General features: G+C 37.0%; 2 protein-coding genes across 2 annotated transcripts; one reads left to right on the forward strand and one right to left on the reverse strand.

Moving 5' to 3' along the window:
- The first annotated feature begins 1039 nt into the window (after positions 1 to 1039).
- LOC108671386 (gamma-secretase subunit Aph-1) lies at positions 1040 to 9244 on the forward strand. The gene is made up of 6 exons (XM_018158928.2): positions 1040 to 1536; positions 7142 to 7261; positions 7567 to 7667; positions 7859 to 7962; positions 8484 to 8630; positions 8953 to 9244. The coding sequence occupies exons 1-6, from the start codon at positions 1424 to 1426 to the stop codon at positions 9142 to 9144; spliced, it is 777 nt and encodes a 258-aa protein (XP_018014417.1). The 5' UTR covers positions 1040 to 1423; the 3' UTR covers positions 9145 to 9244.
- A 6109-nt stretch (positions 9245 to 15353) lies between these two features.
- LOC108671387 (cytoplasmic phosphatidylinositol transfer protein 1) lies at positions 15354 to 20308 on the reverse strand. Its single transcript, XM_018158929.2, has 9 exons — positions 20218 to 20308; positions 19791 to 19942; positions 19182 to 19270; positions 18799 to 18806; positions 18436 to 18507; positions 17957 to 18052; positions 17173 to 17328; positions 16645 to 16785; positions 15354 to 16037 (listed from the first exon to the last, which is right to left on the reverse strand). The coding sequence occupies exons 1-9, from the start codon at positions 20260 to 20262 to the stop codon at positions 15828 to 15830; spliced, it is 969 nt and encodes a 322-aa protein (XP_018014418.1). The 5' UTR covers positions 20263 to 20308; the 3' UTR covers positions 15354 to 15827.
- Between the last annotated feature and the right edge of the window lie 1325 nt (positions 20309 to 21633).

Consider the following 21633-nt stretch of genomic DNA (forward strand, 5'->3'; position numbering starts at 1 on the left):
TCTACAATTGATTGTGAGTAGGAGACCACAAAATTTTGCCCCTCTTGTGTTTAAAACACAGGAAAAATTAATTTCTCTCAAGCTCTCACACAGCATAAAGCTCCAGTTTGTGCCTGGTCATCGTGGGATAGCTGGCAACGAGGCTGGTGATCGTGCAGCAAATGAAGCCCACCAGCTCCGATATCGTACACTTACTCCTGTCTACATGGAAGAAATGGTAATATCTCTCCACCGTACTGTTCTGGACTACTGGCAGCGGGTCTGGCTCAGAAATGTGCAAGCTACTGGGAAGGGCCTCTTCCTCACCAGGGTGAGAAGTGAGGTAGGAATGTGGCCATGGGCAGCAAACAAGGATAGGATCATAGAAACAGCTCTTGCTAGATTGCGTCTGGGACATGCGGGTGTTAATGCACACCTTGCACGCTTCCACTTATTAGACAGTCCTCATTGCTCATGTGGGGCTGATACTGAAACAATAGAGTATATGCTCATTTACTGCCCGCTCCATAGACTAGCCCGGAACCGCCTTGCCCTCTCACTTACTGCAATCAATGTAGATCTTACTGTTAAGAACTTACTTGGAGGAGGTCCCTTCCCTATAGAGACTCAAAGTGCAATAGTAGAGGTTTTCTCTACCTTCCTTCACTCAACTAATAAACTGAAATCATTGTAATCACCTGTGTACCACGTAATATCCAGGTACTAACCACCTAGCAGCTCACCTTGAAGAAGTACTCTTACTCTGTATAGAACTAACACCTACTTGATTTAATGTTCTCTCCCCTTGCATCATTGTAAGTGCAACCTCAAGTTTATGATGTCATGAACTAAAACTGGACTCTTTGCTTCATTGTATATTATGAGACACCATCTGTGTGTCTCTGCTGTGCTCTGTTTATTTTCTCTGCCAGCTCTGAGATACCTGCAACTCCTACAGTCTTGGGGCTACATGGACCTGTCTCCAAAGCTCCCTTAAGCAGCAACCAAAGAAGAAGACAGTCGGTGTTGATGTTGAGAGTAGGGCGGAAATTTTTACTGTTCCTTAAAATTTTTTACTGTTTCTCAACTGTGAGTCAGCAGCAGAACCCTGTTGAACTGTTCAATAACGGAATAGCTTCCAGTTCACCTATAAAAACGAGCAATAAAGAAAAGAGAGTCAGCCATATCAATAATCTTGGAGTGTTGAACACAACAGTCAACAGTAGGAACAGTTAAAGTGTCATTGACAATGGCCTTTTCTATTTTTATCATTTGAATCATACCACAGTGAAGTCAAAATTTTGAACCCTATTAAATTTTAAATTAATTACCCCTAAATTTTTTTTTGCCATTTCTTTTTTCAATGTATTTGATCAAGCTGGTGCAGATTAGATATAATTTTGATAAAGTTGAAAGGTAGCTAAACCACTAAAGCACTAAAATCATGACTGTGGCACAGTTTTTTGGCTGTGGCATGATAACCTTTGGGCCTCCATTAGTTCTATTTATTATAACCATGGCTAAAGACCCCATTCGAGTCATCATGTTGGTTGCCAGGTAAGGCTTTGCTTTGTATTTTGGTGTAACTTTCTTACCAACCTGAGTAAAGTTCATTGAACTGAGTTGAAAAATTTCTTTTACTTTAACAGAGTCATGTTTATTAATAATATTTCTGAGGGATTCATTGTGGATAAGCTGTCCAAATTGACTGCCACACTCAGGATGATGTATGTTTTTGGTAATATTTCCCGCATGTTTTCACTTTTTTTAAGCTATTGCTGTGCACAGTTGGCGCAATGTAATGAAAATTGATTCTCTTGCGCACATGTTCGCGCAATCTCGGCCATCAATTCTACGTTGCGCTGTCGCGCAGGAGCAGTTTGTGGAGGAACAGACGTAATACTCAGTACAGTATGCCTTTAATTATCTTTTAATAATATATGATTTTTCTTGATACGGAAATTTGGTGAATGAGAAATCTAGAACTTTATTTTAGAAGAAATTTTTTCCAAAGTCATATGGCAACACTCCATGGTCAGGAAGATGTTCCAGGTGCACGGGAATTTATTTTGTCATTTTAACGACCTGCGCGGTGCGCCGTACTATGCTGGTAAAAAAATGCACCCTGCGCCGTACTTTAGAAAGCTAAAATAGTTCTACTATTTTAGTCGACAATATACGCGAGTATATTGACTACGCGAGTCGAACTGACAATAATAAAATGTAAGACATGTCCGGGTTACTTCTGACTCTTCTGCTTGTCCGCCTTGTCGGATACGGAACTTACGGTAATTGTAAACTGCAGCTATTATACATACGAAATGTAAACAGATGGTGTTCAGTGTTGCCATATGACTTTGGAGAAAATTTCTTCTAAAATAAAGTTCTAGATTTCTCATTGACCAAATTTCCGTATCAAGAAAAATCATATATTACTGAAAGATAATTAAAGGCATACTGTACTGAGTAATGTGAGTATTACGTCTGTTCCTCCACAAACTGCTCGTGCGCGGCAGCGCGACGTAGAATTGATGGCCGGGATTGCGTGAACATGTGCGCGAAGAGAATCAATTTTCATTACATTGTGCCAACTGTGCACAGCAATAGCTTAAAAAAAGTGAAAATGCGCGGGAAAATTCACCGAAAACATACATCATCCTGAGTGTGGGCAACACTGAACACCGTCTGTTTACATTTCGTATGTATAATAGCCACAGTTTACGATTACCGTACGTTCCGTATCCGACAAGCGGAAGAGTCAGAAGTAACCCGGACATGTCTTACATTTTATTATTGTCAGTTCGACTTGCGTAGTTGATATAAACTTTGATCTTTGATGACCAACGAAATATAACTTTTTAATAGAGAGACTTCATGTTTATTATACTACAAGTAATGATCTTTATTTAATTAGAGCCATGTTGAAATGTTTTTTTTTTTTCGAAGCCCGCTTCTAGATCATTAATGTTTTTATATATATCCTCGTATTGTTAGGGACACTCGCTGCTTCCATCAGATCTTAAAATGTAAAAGTCTAATAGATACAGATTTGCATGAATAATGCCATTCAATATCACATAGTTCCGTAGTCATATTTTGTATTGCATAGTTTAATAACGCTTTGTAATTATGCCGTATTGACCCAATTTGTATAGTCCATTTACGCGCATTGATATTAGGTATTGATCGTGTCAATTTTGCCGGCCGGGAGGATGTCGGGAATGTAGTCCCAACATTGGCATGCAGGTTCGTACTGTTGACTCATACCCTACTTGCCGCAACCAGTCCAGACTCCAGTCATTCATTAGAAGGCACCGATGGCACATCTAGAGCCATGTTGCCTTCTTTAGTTTTGTAATTCGTGTCAGATTGAATTGTGATCTATGAATGAATATTCATAACTGTGCTGACTCTTAGAACCTGAGTTGACACGTTAGCAATCTAGTTAACTCATGTCCAACCACAACACAATGCAGATACCTACATGCTTGTGTGTACGGTCAGTGCGATTGCGTAATTTGCGTTGTGGCGCGTCCATATTTAAACTATTTTAGCTTTCTAAAGTACGGCGCATGGCACATTTTTTTACCAGCATAGTACAGCGCACCGCGCAGGTCATTAAAATGACAAAATAAATTCCCGCGCACCTGGCACATCTTCCTGACCATGGATTGACTGTAGCATAATTAATAAAATTCCCAAGATATTGACAACAAACCTGCATAGGCCCAGTGGTTACAGGGCAGGGTGGCCCAGTACTCAGACTCCCAGTAGTTACCGTAAAGTGGGGTTACTTTGACCGGCGGGGTAACTTTGACGACGTTTCATTTTTTTAACAAAAACCCCCAAAACTCAAAAAAGATTTGACATAGAAAAATTTTGTCAATGGCCATCAAAGGCCTAATACTGAGGCTATGTAACACAATAGAAAGATTTAAAAAGTTTGCATATCTAATAGGTTAAAAAATTAATAATGTGACCCACGAAAAAGAGCTATTTGCTATTTAAAGCCTGTCAGAGTACCCCCTCTAATTTTTCTATTTTTTGGTAAAATAACTCCAGGTTTTGATGCATTGTAGTAGAACTCTTCTAGTTACATATGCAAAAGACAAATTTTAGGAAAGTGTCATGGTTTGCAAATGGGGGGCGCCACCCCCAATGGGGTAACTTTGACCACTTGATGGCAGCCATGACGGGGTAACATTGACCAGCTTGGAAATTAAGTTAAAATTACCATAGGTACCTATATAACATATTTTATTTTTGATACACCTATTAATGTTTTTTTCTTTATGTTTCAGACTCTACAGAGTCTTATATATGGTCATTTTAACTTAATTTCCAAACCGGTCAATGTTACCCCATCACGGCTGCCAGTAGGTGGTCACATTTTGCCCATCGGGGGGCTGCACCCCCCATTTGCAAACTATGACACTTTCCTAAAATCTGTCTTTTGCATATGTAACTAGAAGAGTTTTACTACAATGCACCACAACCTGGAGTTATTTGGAGTTATTTTACCAAAAAATAAAATTGATTTTACCACCCGGTCAAAGAAACCCCAAGAGCTGGGGTAACAAAGACCATCAATTTTTTAAAATTACATCAAAGCTATGAGAGGCAGGAGCCAGCAATTTTTGGTGAGTAAAGCTAGAGTATAGACATGTATTTTGCATGTTTCAATTTAAGTTTAACTTATCTAGAAAAAAATGGCATTGTTTTGAAAAAAAAAGTGGTCAAAGTTATCCCATTTTACGGCACAGTTCAGAGTACCAGGATTGGAGCAAAGAGGCACGGGTTCAATCCTAGCTCTGTGCGCCAGTTTCTGGACAGAATTGGCAAGGAGGTCAGGCGGTTAAGCACAGCAGAATTGTAGCAGTGAGTTGCGAGTTTGAGACCGCAAAAAGCTGTGAATGTTTTGCGATGTTAAGAATCGGCGACAGGCTTATGGCCTACTAAACGCTGAAACCGCTATTATTATTATATTGGCAGAGCAGAGAGTTTTTTAGACTATCCCTCAAGTTCATTTTTGAGTCCCATAGTAGAAGTAGACCAGTCACCACTCACCAGTAAGGTATCCTGGATAGTGGATAGGCTACCAGCATTATCATTCTTAAGAAATTGGTTTAAATCTTAGGTATATGAGGAAATTAAAAAAGAACTGATTCTAAAAAATCTCTGGTTTGTCACTATGCAAACCAGACTTTAAAGCATGGCACTACATAGAATAGAATAGAAGTGAAGAAGATAAAATGTATAAAAAAAAAATTTTAAAGACCACTTTTTTCATTTGGACTCAAAAGTAGAAAATAATTTTTCTGCAGCTACTGATCTCTGTTTGCTTTCATTCTCTTGGTCTTTTGTATTTCAGATTTTAGATGTTGTAAAATATTTTAACTGAAATACAAAAGACCAAGAGAATGAAAGCAAACAGAGATCAGTAGCTGCTGAAAAATTATTTTCTACTTTTGAGTCCACATGAAAAACGTGGTCTTTAAAAATTTTTTTATACATTTTATTTTCTACTTTTTAGTTTTTTAAGTATTTTATTTTCTCCTTATTAGTCTGTTGCTACACATGAAAAACGTTGTTGCGAGCCAATTTACTTGACTCGACGTACGTATTGATGATACAAAGCGTATCATCGATATACGCAGTCTAAGCACGAATATCCTCTCGAGGATGACGTGCATTAAAGGTTCCCAACCCCTGCTTGTGAGTTCCTTTAGAGTTTATAACTACTGCAAAAAGGTCAACCATCCTACATAATATTCATTTCATTTCAGTTGGCCATGCAAATGCACAAAAGAAAATTATTTTCAAAGTTCTGTAGAAAATTGTATTCAAGGGGATACATTGTTGTTCCCGTATTTATCTGGGTGCGTGGCTGTAATAAAGAAAGGTTCGGTAATATATACGCCTGGAAACGTGCAACAAATCATTGATTATTGTATTGTTATCGGTAGCTGAGCTTCCCTAAAAGTTTCAGAGCGCTAGCTAGCGGGAAAGTTGGTGAAATATTGATTGCAAGATTTGATCATCACAGACAGAGGGACACGAAAGCGAGCTAAGAAAAACGTGGTAAAATAGGCCCATGGCCTGTTGCCAATTCTTGAATTTTTTGTGACTTGATTTGCAAGGGATCCGGCCTTTGGAACCTGATCTTTCTATAACTGACGATTGATTGAGATAACTACTGGACTTATTGCCTGGTCTGTAATTTGCTAGGCATTTTAAGACAAGACTGCACTTATGCTCCTGCATAGTTTGGTCTAGTCTGTTCTTGAAGGCGTTCATACTCGGAGCATTAACGATGCTATCAGGGAGGCTGTTCCACATGTCGGTGACTCAAAGCGAGAAGAAATGTTGTTGCATGGATGTGTTAAAACGCAGTTTTTTAGTTTATAGCTGTGGCCCCTGGTGTTGGTTTTTGTTTTAAATTCTAGTAATCCATTGGGGACCTTGTATAAGCCATGAGTATACTTGTATGCTTCAATGAGTTCCCCACGCAGATGTTGATAACTGAGGCTTGGAAGCTTCATAATCTTTAATCTTTCCTCAAAGGACTTGCCTTTCAAGCCCGGAATTATCCTTGTTGCACGTCTTTGAACACTCTCTATTAAATTTTTGTCCTTTTCAAGTTTCGGTGATCACACAACGTTTCCAAACTCTAGGTTTGGGCACACGACAGCAACAAACAACTGCTTCACAGTCAATGAATGCATCTTTAAATTTCTCTTTTTTATGTACCTGTATTTAAGGCTGGGCAGTATTTGAGAGAGGCAATTAACATCATTATTATTGAATAATTAATATAAGTTTATCTTGCTGAAGAACTTGCTGTATTATTCAAAGCTTTTTTTTATTGCGTTTCTAAGTGGAAGATGTACATAATTTTATTTAAATGAAGAGGGCGTATCTTGCTCTTAATTTTGCCATTTCCATCATATAATTAGTTCATATCTCAGTTATTATTCATTGGTTATTTTTGTTTAATTTTTGTCAATTTTTATTCTAGATTTAGGTATGAAAGATTGTTTAAGGCCAAAATCACTGATGCCTAGTTTGTCATTTAGGTAATTTGTGATATACATTTGATTATTAATATCACACTGTTTGCAATATAAATTTGATTTATTAATTTCACATTTGACATTTGCAGTTCCTTCTTTTGGCTGCTGTCACTGCTCTTCTCATCCATGCTGTACAAAGTTGTGGGGCCACTGCAACCTTATCTTGCATTTGGCGCACTCTTCTCTGTGCTCTTCCAAGAATTCTTCAGGTAATATATTGAGTCATTATTATTATGTTGAATATTTTACAAAAATAGTTTCAGAGATTACAAATTGCTGTAAAATTGAAGCCTAGGTTGTGGAAAAATTGCCTTACAATAATGGCATTGACACCCATATATCCCACAGGTAGGCTCTTGTGTAGCAAGTAAAGTTTATATGGAATTCAGATTTTTGTGCGTGATTTGGAGCTTTGGTGCAGCTAATTACCATAATTAAGAATTTGAACTCTAATGGATACACACTAATACATTCATGTACACTCTAATTAATATTAAATTGTATTTCTTTTTAGGTTGCTCTGGTTCATGCTCATACGGAAGGCAGAAGTTGGCCTCAAAAAAGTTTCTGAAGATAATTTGGAAATAATAGAAAATAAGCACATCTTGGCCTATGGTAAGGTGCATTTAATTTACGAGGATTTTTATTAGTATTTTTTGTTTATTTTTTATGTTATGACCTGCTTTGCTCCTAATTAACCTTTAAATATTACATAGCATTAGCCTTATGGAATGTCACTTATGGAAAAAATACCTCTGTCTGTGGAAAAATTTGTTAAATCTATTCATGCAAGTTTTCCCTTGCAGTGTCAGGCGTGGGCTTCGGCCTGATCTCTGGTGCGTTTGCTCTGGTCAACGTTCTTGCTGACATGACTGGGCCTGGGACTGTTGGCCTGTATGGTGACTCTCCGGTCTGTTGCTGACACTGTGTTCTTGTTTGGTATACATGACATAATCATTCATCAAATGTAACTTGTGAAGCATAAACAAATTGGGCTATTGATGTTACTAATTTTTTTAACCTGATTAAAAATTCTATGTTATTCAAGCCTAAAGTGACCACGTGATAACTTGAGTGTGTGCTCATTGTAATGTAATGCAGTAAAGAACACTCACAAAGGCTCTGGTTGTACTCTATGCACAATCACGTTGTTGTGCATTTTGCACAATCACCTCACGCGAGCTATTCTTATGTACCCATCACAACCTTTGACAGTTTCAATTAAATGCTAAGCATCCCGATTTCTTTGTAGATTATATATTTACCACTCAACATTTGTGAGTATAACATCCATATTGACATACGTACCTAAGTTCTGAAGAACTGTCCCTAAGCTAAACATTTAAGGCTCAACGCACTCTAATGTTTACTAAGTTATTTAATAACTTAATAACTTTTTATGTTAATTAAGTTATTTCTTGTTTGCTGCAGAGTTTCTTCATCGCGACGACATTCACAAGCCTGGCGTTCATCTTCCTGCACGTGTGTTGGGGCGTCATCTTCTTCGCAGCCATGCACACTCGCCGCTACCTCCTCATCGCCTATGTGATCATGTCGCACCTGCTTGCCTCTGCTATAGTGCGTCACTTTCTGTATATCATAAGGAAGAAAAAATTAAACTTTTATTACTATCTCTTACCATAAACTCAACCGCTTGCCATCATGATAGTGCCGCACTTTCCACACACCAACAACTAAAAATAACCAGAATTTCGTTGCAATTTATTACAATTAGCTTAGAGTTTTCTAATTTGAAATAGAAACATGTGCTAAATATGTTAAATATTCAATGTTATTATTTATAAATAAAATGCACTAAATATGTTGAATATTCAGTGTTATTGTTTATGAATAAAATGCAATCTAATGTATTATTTTCATGACATAATTCTATTTTCAGACGCTGCTGAACCCTCTATACGCGGTGACGGTGCCGCTGGTGTGGCTGGTGCTCGTGGTGACGGCCGTGATAGCCTTGTGTGTGGCAGGCGTCTCCCCTGCGTCTGTACGCAACTCCCTCAAGTTCTCGGACAGGGCGTATCGCGTTGACGCCGTGGATGTGGGGGCTACAGACTCCAGGGCTCATCTCTAACACAGTAGCACTGTTTCAAACACTATGACACCTAGGGAGAACTAGGTTATCAAGCTACAGACACTAGGGCGTATCTCTAGCACTGCTTCAAACGCCAAGACACCTATGCAGAACTAGGTTATCAAACTGCGGAAACTAGGGCTCATCGCTAACACTGTTTCAAACACCAAGATAAATTAGATAACGAGGGAGAACTAGGTTCTCAAGCTACAGACACTAGGGGGCTCATCTCAAGCACTGCTTCAAACACCACGGCACCTAGGAAGAACTAGGTTATCAAGCTACAGACTCTAGATCGCATTTCTGGTGACTGTGCAATTTCGCTTCGCTATCTTTAAAAAAGTATTTTTGGCGAAGTGGCGTTGCTTTTGTGGAACCAGCTTCATTTCAAATTAATGGACAAGTTGATAAGAATTTGAATCCTTATTGTATATGTGAACTGTGATGATGAATACATGACTGAAGCTTAAATAGATGGAGTAAACCAGCCCATGGGATATGACAGGTTACCAAAAAGTCGGTTTTTGACTTCCACGACGGCCATTCAACTTAGGATGTGCTCAATTTTCGTGTAGGCAGCGATTAAACGCAATGCCAGCAGGTTTCATTGAATAAATTCTTTTATTTTAAACTCAATAATGTTGTACAGGTTGAGAGCATCTGCTACTGATTTAATGGGTGCTATGTACTTTAAAGTGTATGAGCAGCCGCTGGTCCCATTAAGTAATGCTTCCCAGAACAGAGAAGTGTTATCGTTTTCTTTGCGTTGCTTCCAATTAGGTTATTACTGACCTGAGGTAATACAAGGATGTGCTGTAATTGTGGCGAAAGCTTTAATTCAACCACTACGGCGCCGGCCGTTATTTTATTCTCGTTTTTAATATTAACTTTATTTAAATCTAATTTTTTACCTACTGAGTCGTATTATTAACCTAGTTGCATTAAACAACTGGATTATGTATATTTATATGGCTTAATACGTCAACATGTTCCAAATTTTGCCAGAATCAAAGACATTACATAGAATCTCTAAAATTTTATTCCAGTGAATTAGTTCCGCAAGTCACCTTTAAGAATCAAGTATTTTTATTGGAAGGTCACGAGTACGAAGCGTATCTACCGCTTACACGTCATTTTAACGCGTTTTTCTAGCTTCAACTCTGGACAAAGACGAGCTGTAGTCACGGCAGGCTTTGACATCATTGTATTGATAGAAATTGACAAGGTCCAGAATTATTTCTTAAGGCTCGGGGATAAGAAACGACAGATAAACATATCATTCTTGACATGAAAAGCGCCAAAAAGTAATATTTAGATCACAATAGAGGAAGGCAAGTACAGCGTATTTGGAGTGCGCTCAAGACGTATACACGAGGAACACGTGGCTAAATGAAAGCCTAGATTTCAGGCACCAAAATCACTTCAATTGAATTGCTAGGCGACAAATGAAACCTAATGCTTCATTCCAATGAGCCGCGGTGCCATTCAGTGTACACCACGTGTGTGGAGACGATATCCGAGACACAAGACCTTCGTTTACTCGAAGGAAAATCGTGCAAATATGGTTACAAGGAGTCCCGCCAACAAAGCCTCTAGGTGTGCACCGCTCATCAAGATCTTGACAGCTTACAAGATAAAGAAAGAATCTTCAGTCAACTGAATTACCTCGAACCTGGAATCAAGAGGCGCGCATCATAGTGGCTAACGAGCGATTTTAGACTCAGTGCATTTCCAATACTCTGATTTTGGAAAATATTCCGTTGAACATCCTCCGTACGTAAATACTGACGGCCTAGGCAACTCAAAGGAAAGGTCAACATAAGTCTCGTTCTCACCATCGTGCAGAGACCGCAATCAATTCGTCAATTCGTGACCTAAATCTACACATCACGGAAGAGCTTCGTATCGCCTCGAATTAATATCATTAGTCGTAAAAATAATCTGCATTACCGTAAAATATCTTCGGTCAGGACGTTACCCGAGAACTTCGTCACCTGCCGAAATAGACCGGCATCATTCAAATGTTTAAAGTAACATTAGACATTATGAATAAGCTAAACCTCTAATAAGCATGCGATGCACTAACACTATACAGGCTACACCACTGTTCACATCACCTGCGTCTTGTTTTATTTGAGGAGAGAGGCAGGATAAACATCCCCTTGTTTTTATCCATAACAGTCGCTCAAAGGCAACGACACTAGGAGCAAAGGCACTAATAGTTCTATTTATTACAGGTATTGGTCCATTTAATGTCTGCAGAAATTAATTTCGTTTAAAATTGCGATAATTAAAGATGAACTGTGATGCGTGATCGCATTGTTAGCGTTTGCTTTTTTCACGATTCTGAGAGAACAGAGCTGATAAATGAACTTAATAGGGACAAACTAAAATACGAAGCGTGATTAATTTAAATCACCTTCTTGCGGCTAAAAACTACACTCTGTTAAACACTCAGAAGCCAGAATGAACACCGCGATGAAGCTTTACAATTATAGAATTAAACTTTGCCGACGTACAGCCGCGAAAATATAATATAATACGGTACTCGTAAGAACCTAATTGAAGAAAGGAGATAAGATTTGCGACCAGTTTGCACATGTCCCCGTCAATACTGCATCTACATTTTGTACGACGAAAACTCCCTGGCAAGGCCAACCTGCATACATCAAAACATAAAAATCCATTCCCTACATTTCCTAATATATAACATTGGCAAAAATATGTTGGTAACATGTCGACACTTATTCTTATGTATTTATATCAAGAAGAATTTTGAAGCAATTGTTTTTAAAATTGATCAACTGTATGTCATTAATAATAATTTTGTGGTGCAACTGTAATGTTCCTCAATATTGTCAGTCGTGCGCCAGCATCACGGTCATGTCTGGCAAGCAATCAAAAATAACATAGAATATTTTCTGCAAATAAGAAGTTCTAAGCACGACGAGATGTGCTTCAAAACTGAATGAATAGAACAAATGCTAGGATGTTTACAATACAATAAAGTCAATACGGATCACAAAATAATCCCCGAACAAGTAAATGCAACTTTGTACCGACGGAGCCAGGAACATCATACGGTAATTGACTGGACTGAAGGCAAAATATACATCTCTGAAGAATGACTGCAAACCGGGCGAATATTGGACATCATTTGCTAAAAGAGTGGACGGTAGTGCATGAAATTTAGAGTTGTAAACTCATATACTCATGAGGAAGGGTAATGGCAATGGACAGAGATCAGGCTAAAATATTTCACAACAAAGAACAGGCACTGAAATCGAACATTCGAACTCTCAAGTTAATATCAGAGCTTAGGACGGTCTTCAGCTCACAGATTACACTCTCACCGAGGCCAGGTATATTATTACTAATAAAAAAGTTAGAGCTACGCTCAGTGACATATACTCCAACTCGTCGTACATGCGCCACAACAGCTACACTAAATTATTAATACAAGCACACAAATATATGGTGGACGCCTCGAACTGTAACGCTCATGAGAAGCTTTAGGGAAAATTTTGCTAAGTCAAAAGAAATGTGAACAAGAACTAAAATAATTTTCTTTAACTTGAACGATTTTAATCAGCTTCATACTAGTTTTTTGCCCTAAAATGAACACTAAATGCCTAGTTAATACTAGAGGCATGCGGCAAAATAACAACTGCATTGCTGCAACGCGTAAGAAACTAGTGCTTTTTTTCTCTGATACTGCGATGAAAATGACAGACGAATGCCCGCCCATGAGAAGCAAATAACGAATGAATTTCCCGCGGGCCGAGAGAAGCAAAAGTTACAGAAGCCGTCGTACAAATCATCATGGAGATACCGTCGAGCACGGAGGCCTAAGCCTGCATAGGCTACGCAGCTGACATGATGTCATGTCATGTCATGATGATGTCATGTCATGTCATGTCATGATGATGTCATGTCATGATGATGTCGTGTCATGATGATGTCGTGTCATGATGATGTCATGATGTCATGTCATGATGATGTCATGTCATGATGATGTCATGTCACGATGATATCATGTCACGATGATGTCATGTCATGATGATGTCATGTCATGTCATGTCATGATGATGTCATGTCATGACGACAACACGGACAATACTAAGATAGGCACGTATAATGCTACACGGGACAAGCAGGGATCTGAAGCAACAGCGGTCCAGACGCCTCGCTCTGCACCTTAAATAATAACTTGGCAAGAAGTTTAATTAATACACATGCAAGAAATAATGAAATAATCCACATGCAAGAAATAATGAAATAATTTACATGCAAGATGTGGATAAGCTAAACAACTGCACACCTCAAGTCCCTCACCAATTAACAATAAAATATCCCACTTTATTTCATGCCAAATAACATACAATGAAAAAATCTACCGAGTAATATATTGGTTCATCGAAAACTAATCAATCTGTATTAAAGCCTAATCTATTTACATACGTAAAATAAACAAGCGATCGTGACTTGTATTTAAAATTCCAGACGTGAACGTTCATTATATCTTATTAAAATTTTCACATGAGAACGTTAATTTTAACATCTTATTTAAATTTCCAGATGAGAACGTTCATTTTAACATCTTATTTAAATTTCCAGAACTATTGGTCGTACGTTTAGTTATACGAAATAAATCTCGTCAAATCTACATCAAAATGACATTCAGGAACCTCTCGTAAGATCACACACACATTTATCTAGAGGCAATACGCTTATTAATAAAAGTTACATATAATGGTGATAATTCTCACAGAATATGTTTCATTTCAAAAAAAGTTACATACAATGGTTATAATTCTCACAGGATATTTATCATTTCAAAAAAAGTTACATATAATGGTTATAATTCTCACAGGATATTTATCATTTCAAAAAAAGTTACATATAATGGTTATAATTCTCACAGAATATTTATCATTTCAAAATAGATTCATTACACTGGTTGGAGTGGCAGGATGAGGTGCACGAGCCGTTGTCAGATTGTCATGGTCCGCATGATGACGTCGCAGGAGCCCATCAGTGCTACACACAATATCTAATAAGCTTATACACTTTGTAGTTAGTATCTTGTACAGTTTGTTACGCACTACATAGATTAAAGTACACGGCTTTATTAAGATAACCGCATACATAATTCAATTGCACACATTATTCAGAGATGAGATGACCATATTTTATTTATGAGGCAAAAAATAATTTCAAAATTACGAAGCATTTCACGTTCACAATTCCACGAAAAAATATGCCAAAAAAAATTAGTTTTTAATTAATATATTTTCATTAAGCAGGTAAGTAACAATTTACCCAGGCACGCAACCGGACGCAACGTAAAAGAATAACATAAGAAGCCACTTCTCTCCATTCAATTAAAATTATTAAATTCTCTCTTCTTTAATTACTTATTTTCAAAATGCAAAAATTGCAGAAAACATTCATGAAGCCCTATGAAAACATCCCGACGTGGTCACTACAGAATTAATAAAAAAAAGATGAGGTCGCTCGTGAACCATGAGGCGGCAAACATTTCGTTCTGTTCAGTACATCATTAATAGAACATTAATAAATCAACATAAAATACTTTTACCCCAAAGATCAAATACCAACTCATAATTATCAGCCAATGAGGATCGTTCAACGTTTCAATATATTCCATTATAAGGTTTTCTCTCACTAGTTACAGCCATTACCGCCAGAAAAGTCGGTTGGCGCTTTATAACAAATTCAAATTACAGCCAATTTACCCTGTAGTTTGGTTACTCTAATACAGAGACCAGATTTAACACACGAAATTTGACATTGATGAAATCAAACTATATATGTCACTCAAATTGTGCAGATAAAAAGTCATAAGTAAACTCAGCAAACAGCAAATTTTAGATTAACACTTTGACTACGATTGCTTCATCTTGCACCATTATTTCACTTTTTGTACTGTTTTTAAACAGGGTTGCCAGACGGTTATGTTTTCCGGACAAATTCCGTGATTTATTCTTCTCAATTGCGTTGTCCGGCTAAAATTTATGATAGGGGTACTACCTAATTAAATGTTAAATACTACAAAAAGAAAATAAATGGAATTTTTATAGCGCAACCTACAAATAAACTATAGTATATATTGAGTTATCGGCCTTTTTTGTTCTCGGATTTGGCCGATTTTAGGCAACATAAATTATGTACCACTAGGTCCTGGAGAAATACATTTCGTGGTACGCATATGTACCACTTCGGAGTCAACGTGTTAAATCATATTTGTGATGTTAAAGTCCAGAGAACACACGATTAAAGATAAGAATTGCTTACCACGCGCAACACAACCGTCTAAGTAATGAGAGATATTCAGAAGTTAGTAAGTTCAAAACATTGGAGAAAGTTTATCTTTGTGCAAACTATTTACAGGCAAAACCCAACACTGATGCTACACTCATGATTGAATCGAAGACTGGAGACCTGAATTCTTACTGCGCGCGCTGAATGCTGGACAGTTGAGGTACTGCACAGTATACATATACACAGTGTGCAGTACAGGTTACCGCACAGTATACAAATAAACAGTATAAAGTACTGCACAGTATACATTACATATACACAGTATACAGTACTGCACAATGGTTATCAGGAATTGAAGCGGACTAATTGGTACTGTCCTGACCCCGACACACGCAGCCTTATGACAACTTGAAGAAACTAGAGAAATAAGAGCCTTGTTTAGGCGCGGCATCAGCTGAGACTGGCGTCGTAGCGCCGCCAGAGGGCGTCGTGGCTCGGCCAGTTGACGGCGTGGAGACGCTCGACGACGACCTACTGGACGACAGTTCCTTCACAACGTTGCCTTCGTCGTCCAGCTCCATCTCATATTCGCCACTTACCTGGCTCTTCTGAAAATATTAACTGGTTTCAGTTACAGGTTATGATGTAAAACTATCAATGCACGAAATTGATGAAGATTTATTTGAGCACTAGTACCAAAACCTTTGAATAACCATCAAATTTAGAAGGAAGTTAGTCATAAATATCTAAAGTTGAATTGGTTCCTCACAACAGAACAAGTCCGTTGAAATAATGAAAAAATCACATTGAAAACAAACTCACAAGTGATCATCGGGTGATCACATTGAACGTTGACTCGCACAAGCTTTTTAAGTATATTGAATCTTATAGGATAATGAATCTCAACTCACAAGACCGTGTTAAATGATCACATTGAATCTGAACACACAGGGCCGTGTTAAATGATCACATAGAATTTCAACTCACAGAAGCTTGTTCAGTTATCATATTTAACCTTAAATGACAAGAGCGTGTCAAGTGATCACATTTAATCTCAACTCACAGAAGCTTATCACGTTATCATAGTGAATCTAAAATGCCAAGAGCCTGTCAAGTGATCACATTTAATGTCAACTTACAAGACCGTGCTAAATAATGATATTGAATCTAAAATGCAAAGAGCGTGTCTAGTGATGACATTTAAACTCAACTCACCAGAGCTTGTCGGATCTTAAGGTTTGTGGTCTCCTGCATGCGGGCTTCATAAGCCCTGACGTCGCTCATGGTCCAGCCGTGCCACTCGTCCATCCACACGAAGGCTTGGCGGTGAGACAAGACGTTGATGTTGCGCACTTCCTGCACGTTGAGTTTAGGGTAACAAATGTTCTAGTGTTCATCAATCAAGCACATAAAAGTTATTGCCTGTTAGGGTGACAAAATGTTCTAGTGTTCATCAATATTCCACTCAAAGAGTTATTGCATGTAGTGAAAAATGTGTATAGAAATCCCAGCCTGCAATACCAGATAATGCTAAATATCACATTTGCTTTCAGTACTCTTATTACATTACTACTTAAAACACAAGGAACCACCATGCTCAAGCGTGATTACTTCAAACAATAAGCATGATCAAGTAATCATTACAAGCGTAATGATTACTTAATGCTAATCTTATATCATACAAATAACAACTCGTCTGTTCCTCCTACACGCGCGTGATAAGAACAATTAAAGAACAAAGACCTTGTGCACAAAGTCCTCAACGCGGGTCTGCAGACCGAAGACTGGGAAGGAGACCTGCACGAGCTTGTAGGAGCACATGATGGGGCCTGCCTGGTCACGCCAGCCACTGCTGAGGGGGCCACGTCCTGTCTTGACCGACCTGAACTTGCAGGGGTCCTGTGGGGCAAGGGACAGCAGGTTATACAACTTGCAGGGTCCTGTGAGGCAAGGGACAGCAGGTTATACAACTTGCAGGGATCCTGTGGGGCAAGGGACAGCAGGTTATACAACTTTCAGGATCCTGCGGGGCAAGGGACGGCAGGTTATAAAAATTGAACCCAGCCGTTATTAATCTTTTAGAAGAATATCTAAGATCATCTAAAAGATCATCAATGAGGTATCAAATGTCAGATTGCAGGTTGGACTTGGCTAGCAAATAGTGGGTGCTTGAATAGCAACTCCAGTGACATGGGCAATTGACTTAGTTATCCTTAGCATCAGCAATATGTGCTTACTGTTGCCTTAATCAATTATTTAAGATAACTTGACCCAGGAAGAATGGTTGGAATTAATTTTAATAAAATTACAGATTATTTCCTTTACAAGCTAACAGTAATCATGCCTTTTGTAACTTAATCAATCAGTAATCATGCCTTTAACTGTAACTAGTAACTTAATAGAAAAAAAAATTTAGGATAGATCTAGCAGTACCTTCGAGTTGAGCACACATTTTACATAAATAAAGATTGCACAATTCAAATTTGGTGAACACTACATGCAAACAAATCTCGCTCCAACAACACACCTCGTCCTCCTTGTACTGGTGAGGCCGCACTTCATCCGTGGCAATGTCGATGAAATCTATTGTGGCAGTCTCTCCAGGACATGTTCCGGCATGCACCTATAAAAAATGCTTTATCTTTGGCATCATAATTACTTTACATTTGACTAATTCAAGCAGCCTAAAGTATTGTATTGGCCACAAAAGACTAGGAAAATGTAACTTTCACTGCAGAAAATGGAATTCACAGAAAAAATTTAACTTGAACCTTTATTACAAAATACTGAAGATGGTCAGGGTACTGTACCCATGTGTTATCTTGTAAGATAACAAGTTAGTTCCATTGCCATCAGCTATTTCCATCATCATTGTGAACTTTAATTAACTTTCTGTATTATATGACACTCAATAGTAATTATGAAGTTTGCCTCAAAAGTAGTTTTTGAATTTCCAACAGGAAATTGATGTTTTATGCCCACCATAGACAACAAGACTGTACTTACATTATTATTGGAGCCGTTGTTGTTCTCGTATCTCGTCCAGATCTTCACACAGAACTTGGGGATAATTGAACACTGCAACAAAGCAAAGAACATCTTATGATATTATAATGCACCATAAATGAGAATGACAAAGAACTAGCTGCCTATGTTTGATTCAGACATATAAATATATTTCGTCAGTTTAAATGAAAACCAATTTCAGAATGAACTAATCAAACATTGCAATAAATAAAATAAATATAATATCATACTATAAAGATGCATACTTTAAAACTGTCTTTATTTTATATTCTATTCAAGGAAAATATTCAACAGAAAGCGAAAGGCAATAACAAAGGCGTCATTGCAACAAGTTGTACTTACAGTGTATTCTGCAGGTGCCATTTCATGCACAAAGAAAGAATGTCAATTAAATTAATATAAACAGCATTCACATTCCACACACAAAGAGTGTATACACAAGAACAGTACATGTGAAAACAAACAGTGAGTACAGTATATATGATACATCAATAGCTAATTATGTACATTGAATCTGTGCACAGACGTGTACATAAGTGACTCAAGGGTACACAAGGATATCACTGTATTTTGGTCAGTTCAAATAGCAATACAAGATCAAGACAATACTTATTTGATACTTTTTGTGTTCAGCTAAAAGGTATCAATAACAACAAAAAAATGAGTGATGGGTCACAAGTGAAAGAGAACAAATTCAACAGAGAAAATCATTGTTATTTACATACCAGTGATTGTGTAAGGGTAAAAATTCCAGGACTTCTCCGTCACATAGATGAATCGCGGCATATATGAGCGGATCCAAGAGGGGAGTTTGCTGCAAAAGGGGAAACATATTCAAAAAAGTTTAATCATAATAGCAAGCTAAACCCTTAATGAATCTGTCTTTAATTCACAAACAGTTGGGCAATTGCTATGGACTTGAATTATTTATTAGAGCATAGTTATCTTCTTCCTTTCATATGTATTCACATAACATAACCATCACCCACTGAATACCTACTAGCAATCCTTTGAAAAAAATCAGTAATAATGACGATGTGCAAGCAGAAATGTAAAAAATGAATGAGCTACTAGATTAAACAATTTGTGAAAAGACAGTGGAAAATTAGATTCAATAAAAAGTAAATGAAGAAATTGATGATGAATTACACCAGCAAGCAGCAATAACATATTTTTATTGTTGCAGGAAGAATGCCATCAATAGTTGGATTTTTCTGAGCTACACAACAGATTAAAATGCATTACACAGAAGGAAAGAATTCAATAGTTGGAGTAATGTTTGCATGCATATAATTATTATTTTGTTGAAGTAATATTACAGATAGACTTCTTACCTGGTTAAATGTATTCTTTTTTCTGCATACTGTCCTTTGCCATACTTGGGATCTTCACAAGGCTCATTGACAATTGTTTCAACTCCTTCACCTTTGTCATCACTTTGTTCTGCACTGTGCCGAGCTATCATGTACAGTTGGCCGATGTGGTACTGCAAATAAGTCTGTGCATTAGTTTGAATAAAATATTGTACAGAACAAATTGGCAAGCTGCATCATCAAATGGAATAACATATTAAAAAATAATTATCTTTTATCAACACGATAAAAATCTCATAAAATATATACCTAGGAGCAATGACAATCACAGTGATATATCGTTGAGATATGAATTCATTACAATACAAGCTGCAATAGTACCTATTTACAATACTAGATCATAAAACAATACAAAGATCTGTCTATTAATTCTTCCAATAAAACTTACCTCTTCAACAGTCATGGGCATGCAAATTCTATATTCTTTCAACATTTTGTTAGCATTTAAAAAGAGATTGTCTATGAAAAACTTAAGTATCCTGAAATAGAATGGAAACAATAATCATAACAGAGGTTCATTGAGAAGTACAAGTAAGGCTGTAGATCATGCATGAGGTATTGGAAGCATTGTGGGTAGGAACAAATTAGAACAAGAGGTTTTCTAAAAACCTGCCTCAAAAATATAATTGTCTTTTGTTTGTGAATAACAGCTAACAGTTATAAAAAATGTAAAAATAATTTTCTTGGACATAAAAAATGCCTCAACAGCTACCGTATACAATTTATTCCAGTAGAGAAAGTTGCACAGTTCTGTATTAGGCACAGCCAATGTACTAGAAATTCTTGCACTGCTGAGAAATCTTAACTGCCAACTGAAACATTATATCTGTATATATGAAAGTTTGATTGAAGACCAGAGCATACTTATTATTAACAATTTTCTTATTGGCCTTAGATAACTAAACTTGGCTTTAGATAACTAAACCTGGCAAATGAATACCATACTTAAACCTGGCTTTAGATAACTAAACTTGGCTTTTGACAACTTAGCTCCTGACAACTAAACTTAGCTTTTGATAACCAAACTAAGCCAATTAAATCTGAATTAAAATATTTCAAGCCTTACAATTTGATAGCTAGGTCAATATTTTTAAATATTTCAACTTAAAGGCTACAGATACCTGGTATTGATTTTTGTGTGATTTGAATGACAATTAAAAAGCACAGATGCAATTAGATGCTTCCCTACAAAATATTTTGAGCTATATTGAAGATTTCAAGTTCAAAGGAAATCCAAATTTTTTTTTCATCTAAATTTTGGTAAACAGCATTGCTGAAGGCTGTATTTCAAAAAATATATAGTTAAAAAATTTTTATATACATTTTTTGTTAATTTTAAAAGTAACTTTAAGTTTAGATTTCAAAATTTTTCCTTTATTTTAACTATTTTAATCATTTCAGTAGAATGTCAATATGTATAATAAACTACACAAAAATATCATAGAGGCTTTTGAAAAGCTTGCAAAGGCTACACATAGCATATTACAAGAATAAAGTTGCTACTGTCTATACACTAATGCAGACAGTGTAGTATCTACAACACTAATTTCATCACATTTTAAATGTAAATTACATTTCGTATGGTTATAAGTTATTACTATTAATAACTCAATAAAAAAAAGTCTGGTGATCAATACAGACAACAGCATTGTGATTTGCTATTAAATAATTGACATAAATGGCAGATATTTAACAATAAACCAGAAATTAATTTTCAAATAATGGCAATTTAAGACCACAATTTCCAATTGGACTCGCAGTACTCACTTGTCACTCCTCCACTGTTACATGGATATATTTTTGT

This window comes from Hyalella azteca, unplaced genomic scaffold (genome assembly GCF_000764305.2).
Source record: "Hyalella azteca isolate HAZT.00-mixed unplaced genomic scaffold, Hazt_2.0.2 contig4153, whole genome shotgun sequence".
NCBI classification, from domain to species: Eukaryota; Metazoa; Arthropoda; class Malacostraca; order Amphipoda; family Hyalellidae; genus Hyalella; species Hyalella azteca.

Excerpts from the sequence above, each read along its gene's own strand:
- LOC108671386 (XM_018158928.2), top strand. The coding sequence starts at position 1,424 with ATGACTGTGGCACAGTTTTTTGGCTGTGGCATGATAACCTTTGGGCCT. Across the intron at positions 7,668-7,858 it reads TAAGCACATCTTGGCCTATG|TGTCAGGCGTGGGCTTCGGC; the intron begins GTAAGGTGCATT and ends TTTCCCTTGCAG. Across the intron at positions 8,631-8,952 it reads ACCTGCTTGCCTCTGCTATA|ACGCTGCTGAACCCTCTATA; the intron begins GTGCGTCACTTT and ends TTCTATTTTCAG.
- LOC108671387 (XM_018158929.2), bottom strand. The coding sequence starts at position 20,262 with ATGTTGAAAGAATATAGAATTTGCATGCCCATGACTGTTGAAGAG. Across the intron at positions 19,271-19,790 it reads AAAAGAATACATTTAACCAG|CAAACTCCCCTCTTGGATCC; the intron begins GTAAGAAGTCTA and ends CCCCTTTTGCAG. Across the intron at positions 16,786-17,172 it reads TTGAGGACTTTGTGCACAAG|GAAGTGCGCAACATCAACGT; the intron begins GTCTTTGTTCTT and ends CTCAACGTGCAG.